The sequence below is a fragment of the Centruroides vittatus genome, unplaced genomic scaffold (genome assembly GCF_030686945.1).
Source record: "Centruroides vittatus isolate TY-2023 unplaced genomic scaffold, ASM3068694v2 contig_1046, whole genome shotgun sequence".
In the NCBI taxonomy this organism is placed as follows: Eukaryota; Metazoa; Arthropoda; class Arachnida; order Scorpiones; family Buthidae; genus Centruroides; species Centruroides vittatus.
The window spans coordinates 253,529-273,505 of record NW_027120675.1 but is presented as its reverse complement, the minus strand read 5'-3'; the positions used below and the strand labels follow the sequence as shown (position 1 = coordinate 273,505).

The window sequence follows — 19,977 nt, the reverse complement described above, 5'->3', positions numbered from 1 at the left end:
GCACACAGATTTTCAATTGAGTTAATATCAGGACTTAAGACCAACCAGTCTAGGACATTTGTGCTGTGGTGCACAAAACCACTGTTGTGTTGACTGAACAACATATGGGTGCATGCTGTCTTGCTGAAAAGTTATCCTTCTGGATAGAGCAAGCTCATCATCTCCAAAAGACATTCATGCAAGATGTTTTGATATTATTCAGCATTAATGTATCCTCGGGTGATTTTGAGTGACGTGATCCCTTGAGCACTGATGCCACCCCACATCATGACAGCAGATCCGTGCACTGGTGTCAGTTTTTATGGCCATATGAATCTCCATGACATCAATTTGTTCAAAACAACTCAAATTAACTCATCAGTAAACACTACTTTGCTCCAGTCTGAATTCGATTTGAACACTTGAACACATGATAACCTATTTGGTCATCATGTATTCAGCTGTTAATATGGGTATGTTGAGAGGCCACCATTTGTTGATGCTGACACTTTTCAAGTGATGCTGGATGTATGTGACACTTTCAGGCCTTCCCATTGCTCTGTGGCAATCTGATGCAATGACCACATCAGATGACACAGCACCAGTTGTGTCACACTCCATTTGTAATTCGCTGACAGACTCTGTTTCCTTCCTGATCCTGCCAACAGTCTAGTCTATGTCTGTTCTTACATCACTTCAACATTCTGTATGCTGTAGCACAATGAACACCAGTTAATCTGCCAGTTCATTTGTATCCATTATCATGTTGTTGATAAGAACGTGGAGTCTTTCTTTGATTCTCTTCCTTGGCAATAGTGTTTGATGACTGAAACATACAAGTCTAGACCTGTCACAATGACGAACTATGCTCAAATGAACATATAACACACCCTCCGGTGGTGTAATGAAATTAAGATTCAAAATTAACACAGCCGTGTGTAACTTTGGACACAAAAAGATAATCCTTGTGTCAATTTTTTTGCTACATACCTTAGTGTATACACACACACACCACTTTCATACATACTATTATATTATATTATTACAATACATATATGTAATAATATATAACAATAATAATAATAGTAAATATTTTGATAAATACATAGTTTAATAATAGTAAATATGTTAAATTTATGGAAGCTGCATCAGAATCTCAACAATACCATCCTATAAATTAATATTCCAATATAACAACACAGTTTGTGGTCAGAATATTGTGTCCATTTATTTTATTCAATTTATCCATATTATTATAAACTCATTTTTTTTAAATATATAATTCACACTATTCAATGATGATGATAATACAACGTCTAATTAAATAATTTTACTTTAACTCTCTGCATTTTTCATTTTTATACAAATGAAAAAATATTTAAAGAAGCTGTTTTTAAAATTTATATTTTGATTTATACTTATATTTTACTATGATTAGAATTTATAGATGTTATTAAATAGTTTAGATAAAAGCCATCATACCATATTAATAAATGTGAAAAACCATTAAAAAATTAATATAGTTGATTTTATGATTTTTTTTATTAAATTTAGATAGTCAGTTTCTTAAACAACAATTACAAAACTTAGAAAGATAATTATTAAAAGTCATCAATAGATAGCAACTAACTCTTCGTAATACAAACTTTAAGTAATTCGTAATACAAATTTATTAATTAGAAAATATTTAATTGACTAATGTTTCAGAGTTCTAAAAAAATTTTATTATAAAAATGAAAGTCAACATAGAAGTTGGAATCATTTATTTAGTATTGTAAAAATAGTATAAAGTTTACAATATGAATGTATCTTCTTGAATTAGTATTTGTTTTTTGAAATTATATTAAACAAATTATACTTGAACAAAAATAATAAAAATTGTTATGAAGAGAATCAATTTTATATTTTAGAAAAAATGTTAGTGAAATTTATCTTTTAAACATTATTAAAACGTTCTTACTTAATGTTTTAAATATAAAGATATTTGTCATTTATGATAGTTTTCACTTTTTGTGTGTTTTTCTCAACAGTTCAAATAGCTATTGTTAGAAGATGTACCATACTTGACAGAATGTAGAATTTCTTAATTTCAATAAATTGTTGTATGTATTAATGCAAGTATGATATATTCTAAAACTGCTACATTATATCTGAAAGAAGCTTCCAAAATAATAAACATATCTTATATAACATAGCAATAGATATACAGGTTCCCTCATATAACACAGTAGTTAAGTTCTGAAAAAGTGCCATGTTATGCAAATCCATGCTATACAAAACAAAGAACTAGTGCAAAATATAAAATTAGATTACTAAGAGAAATATGTTTATTAAAGCAATCAATTTATTTCTAATCAATAATTAACCAATAATCACAATTAAAAGTGCTGTATGATGCATTAATATTAACTTTATAAGGCATGATCAAAAAGTTTCCATTTGAAGGCTGTATAGTCCAGATTTGGTATGCCAGTCATGCAAAAGCGCCATGACCATTTAGGCAAGCATCCCACTGCTTCACCAAGTTGAATATACCCCGTTGGTAAAACTCCTGTTTCTGCTGCTTGAAGAAGTCCAAAACTGCCTGCTGCACTTCTACATCAATAATTGAGTGCAGAAATAACTTATCTCTGTTCTTAAAAGCTATTTGTATGTTTACTTAGCCTTAAAAGCTATTTGTATGTTGCCTTTTCTATATGCACACCTAACAGTATTTGATTGCAACTTCTATTTATAATCAATCAGTTTATGGCATCTGATGTCACCTTCCAACCTCCAGGAACACTCTCCATCTCTCTCTATCCATACACCATTCCTCTTTAATACCATTTTCACTACATGCTGACTTTACTCCATCGTACCAAGTTCGCTAATCCATTCAAATTTGAAAATTCAAATGGATTAGCCAAACGAATTTCGTATTGCAAGAGTAATTTCAGGTAATTGCAACCTCTGCAGTCAATTAAGTTTAATTCAAATTATAAGAATGACTAAATTTAATGGCTATCTTCAGTAACTCTCCAAAATTGGGATCAGATAAACATACACAACCAATTTTTAAATAGATAAAGAAATTATTTACTAATGTTTTCATTTATTAATTACATAGTTGCTGGTATTGGTTTGGTTGTGTGTGTTTAATGGCTATAAAAGAGAATGAACTGTTACCATATTTTCACAGAATGACCAGCATGCCATATAAAAATGGAAGAGACTAGCATGCTGGTAACTCTGCAGTTTCCGGCATGCCAGTTAAAGTGCAACTAAAATATAAAACTGATCAGACATAACAAAACTAGTTATTAATTAACAACATTAAAAAAAACATTCTTCTGAGCACAATACATACATACATACATACATGAAAGACATCGGCTATACATAAAGTGTTTAGCCGGCAGAAAAGAATATAAGGGAAAGGGGAGGGAAAGAAGAAGGGAGAGGAGATAGACAGTAGAGAAAGGTAGGATCCCTCTGAACAGCATACATGGCTACAGTACCCTCTATGTTTGATGTCAGCATACAGTTTTTATGCTGCAAGGCCATAGTCTCCCAAAGGGTCTAAAAAAAACCTGAGAGTAGCAAACACCAATAATTGAGTGCTGCCACAAATAGCTAAGTGTAGAAGTTAGTGCCAAGTGGATGTTAGTAGCAAGACTTATATCTACTGAATATTAATAAAACTGAATGCAATCGTGAATCTTAATACTACTTAACAGCTAGACAGACAGTGCAAAAAGGAAACAAACACAATGACAAACTAGATGAAACAAACGGACCGACAGAGACAACAGGCAAGACCTCAATTTTTTTTTTTTTTTAAAGCATTAACTTACTTTTACTTACTCACTAACTAAACTAACCTACCATAATGTAGGATGAACCTAACCAGACAACTAAAGCTAACAAACCCTAACCTATCATATCCTAACCAGAAACTCCCGAATGGAATAGGATGAATAGCCCAAGATGTCGTAAGGTCACCAATTCTGATTTTTTAAAAATTCTATATTTTTAATTGGATTATTTCTGTGTTTTAAAGAACTTTTTTCGTGGGTGGCCGTGTAGCGTACAAAGAAAGGTCGGGTTGTTTGAAGATTTTATTCTGGAACATTTTAAGAAATAAATGTGATCAGCCAAGTTTTTTGGAAACGACTACGTTTTTTTATTTAATAAAAAAAACTTATTTCAGTTTTTATATACTATATTCCAAACAGATCTTTATTCATAATATCAAAGTTTGTTGAATTCTTTAAGAAAATGGACAAACATGAAGACATTATAAAAAGAAACACAATTAAACATCCATAACAGACACTCCCAAATAGCAGATACCTCTACTTAACAGACATTTTTACAATTCCCAGACCCTTCAAATAGGGCATCAATAGGGCGCCCAACCACACGTGGCTCAATGAACCTGAAATCTTATCACATCACATGACTGGGAACAATTTGATCACCCTCCGTATAGCCCTGATTTAGCGACTAGTGATCACCACTTGTTCCTCCACTTAAAATGGTATCTAGGCAGTCAGCGCCAAGGCGATTATGTCAAAATGCCATGCTGCAGTGGTTGGCAAATTAGCAGCAGGTTTCTATGAGGATAGAATTCAGAAGCTGGTTGTACAATATGAAAAGTGCCTTCATATTGGAGGAAATTATGTTGAAAAGTAGATTAAGGTACAGGCTTTCATGTAAGAATAAAATTATTTAAAAAATTGCAGTTGTGTTTTTTTAATGTCAAAATGGTACTTTAAAAACATGCCTCATACTATATTATCAATATAAAAAAGCTAGCTTTTCATGTTTCTTAACCAACAATGAAAATAATACACAGTGCGGCAATTAAATTCCGGGACTGAAGCTATATCTCAGCAACCAGTAGCGACATCTGTTTAAATTTTATGTCATATGAAGTTTGGACATATATGAACATAACCTAAAACTTTTATTTAAATCGGTTGACATTTATCATTGTTTTTGATATTTTGTTTATCAGTTTATTTTGTTACATGTCAGAAAACAATAATGGAACAACGTGCTGTTATTAAATTTCACGTTAAACTTGGCACAAGTGCCACATAAACGTTCAAAATGATGCAAAAAGTGTATGGAAGTGAGTGTTTATCACGGTCAACGACTTTTGAGTGGCACAAGCGATTTTTGGAAGGCAGACAATCACTGGAGGACGACAAACGTGTGGGAAGGCCAATAACAATTCGAACAGCAGATTCGATTCAAAAAGTGCAAGAATTTGTATCCAACGATCGCAATGCGACACTGAGAATGATGGAACAGGCATTAAACATTAACAAAGAGACAATACGACAAATTCTTAAAGAAGATTTGGGCAAAACAAAAGTCTGTGCTAAATTTGTTCCGCACACACTAACCCAAGAGCAAAAATTGATGAGACTAGAACATTCCAGAGAGATTGTACGAGCAGCAAATAACAGCTCAACCTTCCTCAAATCAATTGTTACTGGTGACGAGACCTGGTGTTTTCAATATGACCCACAAACAAAACGTCAAAGTGCCGAATGGAAGTCAAAATCATCACCTCAAGCCAAGAAAACACGAAAAGTTCCATCAAAAATCAAGACGATGTTCATTGTTTTCTTCGATAGCAAAGGCATCATCCACCGTGAGTTCGTCCCACAGGGTCAAACAGTTACTGTTGCTTTCTACTTGGGAGTTTTACAACGATTAATGGGAAGAATTCGTCGAATTCGACCAGAATATTGCAATTCTGATGACTGGTGTTTGTTACACGATAATGCACTGAGTCACACATCATTGATTGTTCGTCAATTTTTGGCACGAAATCAAGTCTGTGTCACAAAATCATTCGCCGTATTCCCCCGATTTAGTACCATGTGACTTCTCTTTATTTTCAAAAATGAAAATGAAGTTGAAAGGACGCATTTTTAATGATATTGAAACCATCCAAAGAGAGTCTACGCGCATATTAGAGGCAATACCGAAAATTGAGCTTGAGCAGGCATTTGAATCACTATTGAATCGCTGTAAAAAGTGTATTGAAGTATTTTGAATAATTTAATAAAAGGATTTGAATAAAATTGTTTTGTTTCATTTTTATAGATCCAGTCCCGGAATATAATTGCCACACTGTGTAAATGAAAATAAAAGAAAAAACTCCAGAAATGATGATCATTCATCTTCTGAAAACCTAAGAATTAATCATGCAGAAAGAACAACTTCATTAACTTAAGTTTTTGAATATCTAAAATAAAACAATGACAATTTCTTAGCACATTCATATCAACTTCCTGCTAGTGAAATGCACATGTATGTATAATTAGATTCACATTATCAATCTATATTTTTAAATAATAAAAATGATTAATAAAACTACAAAAATTTTTATAATCATTGCAGATATCATGTAGATTTTAGTAGTAGTTTTTTCTTATGATAACTAGTAGTTACTTGACTATCTAAGCTTACATGTAACTTAAACCTTAACTTAAACCTAAACATTAAAACTTAACATTAATGCAAGGTGCAAACCTTGAGACTTGTGCCAAAGTAAACATATATAACTATAAAAAATTTTACAAAGCCAAGTTTATAATCAGTTCAGAGATTTAGAGTTTAACTTTAATGATGATGAATCAGTTACTGTAAAACCAGAACAAAGTACTGAAAATAATATAAATTAAAATTAAATCATAATTTTAATGTCATTTATATATTTATTTTGTCAGAAGGACTTTGCTGAATTGTTTCTGGAATATTCTAGAAAGAAGAGGTAAATGATAGTAAATTATTATTATTCTCTACACTCAAAGCTAGAACTACTTAAAATCAGTAACACAAAAAAAAAAAACCATTGAAGCTATTGTACCTGAAGAAGGCCATTCAAAATGGCCAAAAACATTTGTACAGTACTTAGTGATTAAATTGCTAGAAACAAAGTGTGAAAGGTTTTTTCTTTGTTACTAATTATTATTATACTCTATTATTTTATTTATAAAGACTATTATACTTAATAATATTATACAGTAAAATAATCATATTTGCCATACAAATTCTTTTTGCATGCCAGTTTTTGACACATGTACAGTACCATAAGTTAACTATCTCTGATCTAACTGGTACTTTTGGTAAATAGATATTTTCAATCACCTTTTATCATTTCAACTATATTCAAGTGTAATTGAAAAATAAATAGAACAACAATATTTTGCGAGCCAAAGTAATGTGAAACTTGTAATCAATTCTTAGTAAACTATTTCTATCATAATGACAATCTCTATCTTTTGCTTCCTGGTAAATTGCCACTGGTGAAATTTCAGCAGTGGCAATTTACCAGGAAGCAAAACAAGCAACTGCTTGGGACCCTGGGCTGAGAGGGACCACCCCAGGAACCATTCCCACTTTGATTGTTTTTGTTTCAATTTTTTCATTGAGTTATGACAATGGTTCCCAACCTTTTTTTGACCAGGAACCACTTTGATTTCATTGTTGTTAGCAAGGACCACAAGGTTTAAGAAAAATACTGTGTCAATCTAAAAATAAACTTTATGTATGTTAAAAGTTTTGATTAATCATTAAACTCAAGAGTAACATGCTTTAACAGTACTATTATAATAGAAAACAACACTTTTAGTAAAAATTAAATCCAGTTTGTATCAATGTGGGAATAATAATTTAAAATGAATAAAAGTTTTAAATCTTTCGCGGACCATATTTTAGCTCTTACGGACCACTGGTTGGGAACTGCTGAGTTATGAAGACAAAATTTTTGATGGAAAGTGTCATTTGAAATTTTCAGTGTTACCAATAAACTGTTCAGGTGAAAGATCTTTTGACACATTGAAGTGTGTAAAAATTATTTGCATACAACACTAAAGCAAGAGAAACTATCAGATTCAAGCCTTGTGTGTACTGAGAATGATAAATTGCAGAAATTGTCTTTTAATGATGTGATTGAGCAGTTTGTGGATGAGAGTCAAAGTTGTAATAAACATGATAAACTGTGTAATAAACTTTATATTAATGATAAGTAAGTTTAATTCTTTCAATTTCTGCCTTTCTTCTGACTTCCTTTTTTTTTCCTTGTGTATTTTTAAGTTGCAAGGACCCTGAAAAATTTAGTGCTTGGGACCATGTCAAAGATAAATCCAACACTGAATTTCATCATTCTAATTTCCTGGAATAAAATAATTATAATGCTTACATGAGATAATTATTACAATTTGATTGCAACACAGATTAATTTGAAATATTCTTTGTCAAAATTAAAAACTCCTTAAACTTCAACTTTAAAAATTTGTCATAAATCCACTGAAAATAAAATCATTCATTTTGAATTTTGCTCCAACTTCACATTTAATTTTGTTGATAATGTATGCCAAAATACAAGCAGGTATATCCATGTAATCAAAAAATATTAGGAATGGTTCAGTAAAATGCAAGATTTAAATTTATTCATCAAAATTTATTTTGTCCCCCTTCAAAATCATCCCCTCCCATTGCAATGCACTTATGCCAATGTTTTTCAAATCCTCAAAACATGCTTTAAAGTCATCAGATAGATTTGATTGACTCAAAACAGTGACCACAAAGAAGAAATTTTAGTTAAGGAGCAGGAAAAAGTCACTTGGTGCCATATCAGGTGAATACAGAGCTTGCCATATTTGTTGAACTTTTGGTCAAAAATTCACAAACAGAAAGAGCATTGTGAACAGATGCATTGTTGTGATGCAAAATCCACGAGTTTTCTTGCCACAAATTAGATCATTTTCTACAAATCGCTTCATGCAAATGATGCAAAACACTCAAATAATATTCATTGTTGAGAGTTTGGCTAGTCAAAGGTTTTGTGATGCACAACACCAGGACAATCAAAGAAAACAGTCAACCTGACCTTGATTTTCTTCTGACTTTGACATGGTCTTTTCAGTCTTGCTTCACCTTTTAAGTGCCATTCACTTGATTGTTGAGTTGTTTCAATGTCAAAAGCATAGATCCATGTTTCATCACCTGTAATGATGCATTTTAAGAATAATTTGCCTTGAGAAAGCATTTCCTCAGCCACTTGAATATGTTTTGGGAGAAAAAAATTCAACCTTTTCAAGATAACTTGAGAAGTGAGGTTCCATAAGCCCAAATGATCTTTTAAAATTGATTGACAAGATCCAAATGATACTGGAACATGTTTAATGATATCCCTAATTGTTAAATGACAATCACTAAACACCAAATCACTGACTTGAGTGATGTGTTTTTCATCAGTTGAAATAGATGATCTACCAGAGTGGAATCCATCTTCGACAACACATTCTCTGCCTTCCTTAAACACATTGTATCACTCAAAAATTCTTATTTTTGATGGACTATCACCACCAAAAGCTTTTTGCAACATTTCCAATATTTTTTGTGGGAGTAATTCCATTGCAAAAACAAAATTTAATGCATGTTCTTTGCTCAATTACACTCGATATTTTGAAAAATCACCAGCACAAAAATTCTTTACACACACAACACATTTATTTTCAAATTAAAACAGATGATGACATACAGATTGTTGCTAGATGTTGATGAAAGTTGCACCAAATGACATAAAAAACAATGATAGTGCCCTCTTCCACACAAGTAGTTTATATGAACCATTCCTGATACTTTTTGTTCACAGTAGTAGCCTATACAAAACTGAAAATTCTAATTTGTCTTTTAAAAATGAATTTCATGTTTTTCTTTCTTTCTTTTAAACTATTAATGGTGTGTAACTGATACATGACAAAAATTTATTAAAAAAATGCAACTTTATGCAGGAAGATAGTATTACATAGTGATTTTTAACAGATATTTGAAACCACCATTACAATGAAATATTAATAATTTACCATATTTTCTTGAGATAACAGATGAATCAGCCATTAGAGTTTATTGGAAATCAGGTGCAGATTATGTAATGTCTTATCTGCCAATTTTCAATATGAAATTCATTCTGAAGAACTTAAACAACTTTTTCACTGTCTAAAATCACAGTGTGTGTCTATAAAACATGAAAAATCTCTAGCATGTTGAAACCTTTTTAATTGTATTTAAATTAACACTTTTTCTTAACATTAACAAAGTACATAAAAATAAAGATATTTAATATCACAATTTAACCAACATTACTCAACAGGTAAAAAACTAAAAAAGCAATCAGAATAATAATAGGTAAAAAAAACTGTCATGCAATGAATTTGAACTGCAAATGTTTCTGGAATCATTCTTATAATCAAAGACCTATCTTTTCTGAAAAGTACAGTTTTTTGCACTACAAATGCAGTTTCTCATGCTTAACTTTGTACTTATTTTGTCTTACAGTTAAAATAAATTTTCTTGTAAAAAATTTTATGTAATTGTAAATTCATAAATTATAATTACAATTCAATCTATCATACATTAATCATAATTCACAGACCACAGTCTCTACAGATTTGTATTGAAAATGTCAGTTAAAAGCTGTTCAACTTTTTCTGGCATCCCTTATCTTTAAAACGATAAGCACTTAGTTGTATCAAAAAAAATGCTCTCAGCATAAACAGTATTTGCAGGGATACCTATAGAAAATACTTGGCTACCAAATTGAAAAAAATAAAAAAATTTCTCAGCAGTTGCTGGCATTTCCAAAAATTTTACAACTGAGGTGGATTCAAATTTCTCATGGACACATTTCAAATAGTGAGAAATTTCAGCTCAGTGAAAATACAGAATATTACTTGTAAAAGAAACTGCTGAAATTGGAAAAACTTCTTTTAGCAGGGACACTTGGAAGTGGGTCAAACATACAGGAAAACTTCACACCTCACTCAGTAAAATTTGGACCTTGACTTGAATAACCAGCATTGTTGAATACATCAAAATAATACTAAATAGAATATTTAATAAATAAATTAAAATATTTAACAATCTTTACCAATGACTGCAAAAATATTTCCTGTCAGAATTTGTTTCTTTGTGAAGAATAGGAAAATTTTTCTTTAGCTATGGAATCAATCCAGTACAAACTTTTAAGTTTTTTCATATACTTAGTAAATTCTCACTACAAATTTCAAACAACTGCAACCTAGACACATCCTTAGCAACAAATTTCGTATCTTCTAAAAATAAACCTGTTGTCAAGCATTTCTTTTAAATTTTCAACATAACTGTTATAAAAGTGATTTCACATTCCATTTCTCGGAAACACTTGTAAATTTCAAAGTGACTGGTATGGTAACTAATTGTCACAAACCTTATATTCCACCACACTTATTACTACAAGTTCTAGAAGATGCTTTTTCTTTTCCAACTGATTGTTGCTGAGAAGCTGGAAGCAACTCATTTTCTGCTAGGGCAATATTTGACGATTGCTTTCATACACACTGTGAACCTGTCAACCATGTTAAATTAAGCTTACCAAACATCCCTATTGAATTGCACATCATGTGAATGTAGTTTGGAAATAATATTTTCAATGTTTCAAATATGTTTTTCATATACATGCATGCATGCATGCACACACACACACACACACACACACACACAATTGTCCAAGACAAATCCTCATACTTGAAACTGACATGCAGATTTTTCACTATTAATTGTGAAACAGTTGTGGCATTTATAACTTCAAACATTCACTCACTATTATGTAAAATTATAAATGGTCACTGTTGCCCTTTGGCAGTAAACAAGTAAAATATGTAAAAATCTATCTTTTATATTACAACTTTCATCTATAACAACTCCATTAAATCTTCTTTAGTCCATCTTTTTGCAGTTTTAAAACTGGCAGATAATACTGTTTCATTGTTCAACAATGGCAGACATCAGTTAAAAATTTTTTTGTTGAAAATTCTAGTAATTTAAAGGAGTCATTTCTCCATAAAAATATTAATTGATGTAAAAGCATCAATTAGTTTCAAGTGAACTGCCTTTCGTAAATTTAAAACTTCTGTGCCATGGTTGAATGTAAATTTTAAAATTTATATTTTTGAATAAAACTGATCATTTTCTCTTTTCTTCATGTTTTCAACTTCAAATTTTTTCTAATATATCTTTCCTAATGTGATTAACAACAATGTTGCAAAAAGTGCAGAACAGGTGTCCAATATCAGCATGAAAAGTTTCCTTCCGAAATTCTTTTACACTGTTCTCAGCAATAATATTTTCCTCTTCAGCAATACAGGTATTAACTAAAATTACCACTACAGTCTATCCACTACTTAAACTTTGAACTGTTTTATTAGCTGTCTCACTTGTGCAAAATTACTAAAATTTTCAGGTAATTCCATCAAACAGTATTCATTCAATTAGTGAAAATCACATAGCAACTTTTCTTTCAGTCAATACAGTACAGAATGAACTTGAGTGCATACAGCCAAAACATTGACAATTCAGTAAACTGTTAAATAGAGTGGAAAATAATGTTTCCCTTCTTCTCTAGTAAAAAATTTTCATTCCAGTAATTTAATGAAATTATAAATTCTTATAGTGTCAATCAGATTCTGATCAAACTTGATTGATTGCTTTACAGCACTATTACATCACAGATGTCTAATGTAATGCTAATGTACAGAATGTAGATTAGATTTTTTTGAATTGATGACCTGATAACCTAACCTACTATAGCAACTGTCAACAATTTTGGAATATTTAATGGCAATGTTTAAGGTACACAATACATCCTAAAAATCAAATTACAAATATTTAAATTGCATTTGCATCTATTTAAAAAAAAAAAAAAAAATGCAGTTAATAATGATCTTCATCAGTTATTACATTTAAATCACATTCTAAATTTATTAAACATATATACACAAAGTCACTAAGCAAAATCAAGCAATTCTCATTTGGAAAAATTCTTCAAATTTGATAATCTTGAAACATTAACCAAATTTTCAAGAAACCCATACTTCAATTTTTACCCCACTCCAAATTTAAAGGATACGGTTAAAAATTTTTTAAATGTATATAAATTTTAAATAATAAAGAATAAACCCCAATTAAAATAAAAAAATAGAATTGTCATTTCTCTTGATGAAATTTTTTTGTAACACTATGTGAAACACCTTGTATACATAGTATATGTTATGACTAAAGTCCATGAATCCAGTAAACCTAAGATTAATTGATAAATGCTAACTAAATAACACCACTAAAACTTTTATCTAAGGCTTGAGTAAAGCAAGAACAAAACTTAAAATTGAGGATTTATCTAGATAATGTAGAGTATACATACTGTTGTTTGGATAAAGTTGAATATAGATTTTGCCTTTTTATGGGCATTTTGTTTTTAGCCATTACAATGATAATGGAAACAAGACAATACAAGACAAACAAGACATGCTGTCAGATTTTAAGCCAATTAGCAATACAGAAACAAATTTTTTATATCTCTATAACACACTTTTCTTAAAAAAACTTGTAAACATCAGGACTACATTAACCTGCCTAAACAAAAAAAAAATTTTCAAATTGAAGTGATTTTCTAAGTTAAATTTCACTACAATAAATACCTGTCCAATGTGGAAACAAAAGAGGTTTTTGGGTGCAAAGAATATATCTTAACCTGGATAAAATAGAAAATTAAGATTTCATTTGTAGATAAATAAGTAAATCATCTCCAAGTATAATAGTCATAGCAGAGTGAAAAAAAAAACTATATTGCAAGAATAATTTTGAGCCTTGTCAGAGAAATGAACAGCATATGACAAGGCAACAGACACAAGATCCTTATTAATATTAATTTTTGTTTAAATTAACCAGGGGCATAATCAAATACTTTTAAAAATCAAGAACTTTCAAGAACCTGAGTTGCCAAGAATTAAGTTCAAGAACAAGCAACAAATTCTGTAGTGAAAATAATGAGAATACGGTAACACATGCTGTCAATCTGCCTTGTACAGAGTAGTTAGTAACTAACTAGTACAAGTATTTGGAAACAGGTTGATTAACATGTTGATAATTACAAAGTTAACAATTAATTAGAGTAATAAAATTTAGTAACAAGCCAGATCACAGAATAACTTGATCTCTATTATTGTAATTCAATTCTTTCATTAGACTATTCCCATCTTGAGATTATTTCGTATTTATTTGGATTAAGTCTAGTAATAAAATTTTCTTATCAGGCTATGCAAAAGCGATTTTACTATTAAAAAATGAACTTAACTGACATTATGTAGTGTAGTTTAAAGATAAAAAAAAGCTTAAAAATACTACAGCCTATTCAAAATGGAAACCTGCCAAAATAGAAAGAATATTCAGTACTGTATGATTAAGATTTACACAAGTTTTACTATATTAATAAATACAATTAAAGACAAACACAAAAAATAGGTGCTGTAAGTCTTTGAATACACACTAGATTATGTAAAACATGCTACAATACTACTTTTTATTTGTGACTAAGTACCACAAAAATGCAAAAATATTATGACAAGCTTCAGCAGAGAATCTTTTATCTTTTTTCAATTGTATTTATTAGTATGATCAACCTCTAGTATACACCATTTAAAATCTATATACTGTACATATTGGTATTCTGAAAATCAAAATACTTTCTACAGTAACTAATTTACAACCTTTTTCAGATAAAACAACAACAACAGAATTATAGTTTGACTGAGTAATATCTTGTTATTTGACCTGACTAATTACTTTTCTTATCAAAATTGGATAATGTCAGCACAGCTTTAATGCTTGTGACTTGGATAAAGCATGTTTTATACAGATAAAGTTCAAAGTTGATAGTTGTTACTAGCTTTAACCAATTTACGAGCTTATGCTGTATAACATACATAAATATACAGGATGGAAAAGAAAGTCACTTAACACCCCCTGCTACAAAAAATAGAATGTACCCAAATTTAATTTGCTTGTGTCAGGAACACATTACACCAAGGGGGAAACAAATTGATGTGTGTTACATGCACAGTTGCCACTTGCCACCTTTATGGCAACCATGTTGAATGCAACTCCAAAACTGCAAATGGGAAGGGAGTCATCTGACCCTAAATGACAAGTCACATGACTCCCTTCCCATTTGCAGTTTTGGAGTTGCATTCAACATGGTTGCCATAAAGGTGGCAAGTGGCAGCTGTGCATGTAACACACATCAATTTGTTTCCCCCTTAATGTAATGTGTTCCCAATACCAGCAAATTAACTTTGGGTACATTCTATATTTTGTAGCAGGAGTGTTAAGTGACTTTCTTTTCCACATTGTATAATCATTTTGGTAACTTTCTAAAAATTTTATACAAAATAATTGAATTAGATGATAAAAGATAGTTCAAACAAAAAGAAGAAGAATGCTACCATATTTAATTTTCTCTCAATCATTTTAATGTACTCAATTTATTACAGTAATTTAAATATTCTAGAATAACATTCACAATTTGTATCAGAATTTCAAATAATAGTGCCATCAAGATTTGACCATATTGTTTTCTTAAAAATCTTTGTAAAGGAATACAAAATGAATAATTATAATAATTATTTGTTAGTAATCAAGCCAAAAATTATATTGATAAATTACTGTTTGTACGTTAACACATTAATTATCAAATTTTATTTTGCTTCAAACTAAGTTCTTTTGATAAATTTTATTGTTTATCATCATCAATGTTGTTTTTAGAAATTAAACTAATCTCAAATTTAAAATTATAAAACAAAGATATAACACACTTAATTAGATTAATTAATTAAAATAACATATATGGTGCTTTCATTAAAATGCAGAAAATGCATATGGTTTAATGATCAAATTTTACTGTAATTCAATGTGTAATATCTGAAAACAATTTTATCAATACAAAGTGAATAACTAATAAAAATGTTAAACTGTAATAATAGATAAAAGAAATAATGCCTTTTTTTAAAAAGATTCAACAATTAGTATTTAAAAATTTACTCAGTTTACTCTATTATCCAAATATAAATTAAAATAAAAATCCAAATATAAATAAGAAAAACTCAAACTTATTTTGAATTATTCATTCACATATGCAATCAGTGAATATAAAATATATAAAAAAAAAACATCCATCCAATATTATTGAAAAAACTGAATAGCTAGTTTTAAATAAAATGTACAGTGCATTATATATATATTCAAAGCATAAACTTGACTTTCATTTACAATTTACATATCCATTTCCAAAAGAAACTGTCCAGATGAAAAGTCTCTTTAAAATAAAATAAACTGAATCTAGTATTGTTAATTAATGCATTAGCAAATAAGGATATTGGCATGCACACACTTAAATTATTAGTTAAGAATCAAAACCATAAACTTTTACTCACCGAGTTTGGTTTATTTTATTAAATAATGATATTTATATTCTAGTTTCATAGTTTTTTACATACTGTATTTAGTCACATTAATAAACAATTTAAAAATAATTCAATGAGAAAAATTTCCATTTGGCTATTTCAGCAATTTTTTTAACTAATTGTTAATATATTAATATATAGCAGAATATTAAATATTTCTATGTACCATATTTCAAGTAAAGAAAATGACAATTTACAATAAGTTTGAAGAGATAATCAAATTAGTTGTCTTTCTTCAAACTATTCAAAATTTATATTTTTAAATATTTTTAAAATATATTTTAAAAAGTAATTACAAATCTTTAGGTCAAAATTAATTTAATTATTAATAGATATTGCTAATAATATATATGAGAGCAGTTTTCATTAAAGCAAAGTTAAATTTATTTTAACACAATAATTTATTGTTATTTAGCAATTTGAAAATAAAATATCTGAATTTACTAAACCTAAATTTTGGCTTTTTTAAGTAATTTAAATCACATAGGAACTTTAATTGATATCTGCTTTATTGCTGTATTTGGAGGATATGCATTTTGGGTTCTGATGACTCCTTTTTAGTCCTGTTTTTTTTTTATTACAGATGATATTCAATTGCAGTGTATTTAGCATAGATAGATATTAAAATTGGGCAATTAAACTGGATATATAATAAAAACCTTTATAAAATAAACAGTATAAAATAAAATTAAATGAAATTTATTTTTCTAGTTTAATTTTATTTTATACTGTTTATTTTATAAAGGTTTTTATTATATATCCAGTTTAATTGCCCAATTTTAATATCTATCTATGCTAAATACACTGCAATTGAATATCATCTGTAATAAAAAAAAACAGGACTAAAAAGGAGTCATCAGAACCCAAAATGCATATCCTCCAAATACAGCAATAAAGCAGATATCAATTAAAGTTCCTATGTGATTTAAATTACTTAAAAAAAGCCAAAATTTAGGCTTAGTAAGTTCACAAAAATAGTAATGAAAACGATCAATTAAAATATGGTTATTTCAAAAATTAGGAATAAGCATACTATATTGTAAATCATTAAATTAAATTAAAATATTTATTTGTTTCTAAATTGACTTTTACTCCTAAAGATTTTTAAAAAACATTCAACATAACATTTATTTTTTGTCTAATGACTTTAAAAATTCACATATTTGAAATTTAATACAGGAACCTTAAAAAGGGTATGAATATTAAAAGTTTCAGAAAACTAAAGATTAAACTCGTTAAAGTTGAAGAACAAGTCAAACTCACCAAATTCTGCAAATTTTTTTGCATACACTTTCATTATAGTGGAAATTAAAGTTCGGTTAAAGAAACAGTATGTAAATCCATTATCTCCCCTGTTAATCATAAAAGAAAAAACTTTATAAGCCTACTGCTCTCTGGATATTTCACAACAATTTAATTTATTGGGATAGATTAAATCAAATCAATTTATATTGAATACACCATAGATAAAAAATATTTAGATCATTATTAAATTTTTATGAATATAAAGAAAGAACCATTATGCCCTAAGTTATATCCAATATTTGGGTTTTTAATAGTCAAAAATTAATAAGTTATTGCTTAAATATCTCAGCTTAAGGAAAAAAAAATATTCAAAACAAGAAAAAATTCTAAAATTGATACCTGTAAGAGAACCAAAAAGAAAGCTCATCCCATTTGATTACTAAAACAAAACTGTAATAAGATAAAATGAAATGCATCATTGTCTAAAATAGTCTGTATTTAATTAATGAATTCATGTCAACCATAACTAAACACATGAAGACAAATTTGATAAGTTTCAAATATACTCCTTGATTAACTTGAATCATCTGAAATTTCTTACTTTATATTATGTCCTAATTTATTGTTAATTTGATAAAGGATAAAAATTAAGTTACATTCTTTTTTTGAAAACAAAACTTTCTAGTATATTACATATAAATTTGAGATATTTAGGATGTATATCACCATTAATTTTGAAAAACAAACTGATTGGATTTAGCAAGTTTATTGTATGATTTGAGGGAAAAAACCTTATCCATTTATAAAATTTAATACTAATATATAATAAATAAAATGTTAAAAAACAAGATTATATAATTTTTAAAATAATTAAGACACTTTGTTTATCAAAATTTATAGCAAAATTACGAAGATTTCATCTGTCGAATAATAAAATGAAGTCCTCAATACAATAGGTTAATGTTTTTGTTTCTAAATTTAAACTAACCAAAAATATTCCAAATAACAGAAGTTTTATTAAAGAATTTGTTTAAAGTATCTATTGCATTAATTTCTTGAAATCAACAAGGCAAAAATTTTACTACTACTATTACTCTCATATTGAAAAGCAAATATAATAATTTATTTAAAATTTTATTAGAACACTAGCATAATTTTTTATTCATTTTTTAAATATTTAATCCATGATCTTGAAGATATTTTCACTTTAATCAGAATAAAAATTTATTCAATTCGTAAAAAACTATTACTATATTTTTAGAGGTTTCTTCATAAATTTCTTAGGAAGAGAATAAAGTATCCATTTATACAAACAGAAGTATATTGTTAAAAATATCAAAATTAAGATTTATTTTAATATAAGCTGAACTTTATACTAGTGTATTACTTATTTTACAATGTCTGTTAATTATGGAAATAAACATCACCTTTAACAGTAAAAGTTCTATTTCTTAAACTACAATGATTATGCTGTTTCATCAGTTAATTACTATGGATACAGCTATCATCATTGAATGGTATTCACTTAAAATTCTACATGGCTACTTACAAAAATTCAAACTGGATGATCTGCACATACAGAAGCAAGAACTTTAGCTCTACAAACCTTACATCATAAAAAGTTCTGAGGCTTCATAAAATTTATAATGATGCTATCAGATCTAAAACATTCAAGCAAATAAAGGATAAAACTGACTTAACTTCGAATAAAATTGGCTTCAATATTACTTGATTATATTTAAAAAAAAAAAAAAAAAAAAGTAATATTTTCAGTAGAAATTTCATTTTTAGACAAGTAATTTTGATTTATAGATTAAATAAGAACACATTTTAAAAATCAATTTTAAACAATTTGTTTAGAAAAATCAAAAAACTTATTTGATTTTCAGGTCATCAACAAGCCTTCAACAAGTCCAAACAAATAGCTTCTTGAGGGTGGTTTAATGTTGTGAAATTAAATATGAAGACAACTATATTCTAAAACACAGTTCATTCCATATTTAATTATGAAGATAATTTATAATTTTGAAAAAATTATCTACAGATAATACAATATATAAAGTAAAGTACTTTAAATTGATTAATATACTGTGTAATATATTTGTCTCAAGCTTTGTCATTGAGTCAGTATTTCTTTAGATTTAAAGAAATGCAGTAGAATAATGCCTATCTTAAATAACTGGAACAAGATAATTTCAGATAACTCATCTTTCTGGATAACTAATCACACTTGGTAGAGAAAGAATAAAAAAAATTATATATATATATATATATATATATATACCTTAAACAAAGTAAAACACTAATTTTAATTCTAGTATAATAGTAAAAAATGTTAAGGCATAAAAGTTTAATATATACAGATGATAACAACAGCAACAAAGTATAATTTACCAGTATTTAAAAAAGT

The 19,977-nt window shown here is 28.5% G+C and overlaps 1 protein-coding gene across 9 annotated transcripts in view; it reads right to left on the bottom strand.

The window, feature by feature from the left end:
* The window catches only part of LOC136970163 (single-stranded DNA-binding protein 3-like), a 212,643-nt gene that overhangs the window by 145,840 nt on the left and 46,826 nt on the right, over positions 1–19,977 (bottom strand). For 5 of the 9 annotated variants that reach the window (XM_067264575.1, XM_067264614.1, XM_067264589.1 and 2 more), the window contains exon 1: positions 17,586–17,634. The exons of 3 other annotated variants lie outside the window; for them this stretch is intronic. In XM_067264575.1, the coding sequence (XP_067120676.1) occupies positions 17,586–17,619 (34 nt within the window). In that variant the 5' untranslated portion in view covers positions 17,620–17,634. Of the gene's footprint in view, positions 1–17,585; positions 17,662–19,977 lie in introns of those variants that run through there. One more of the 9 variants, XM_067264635.1, reaches the window with a different exon arrangement.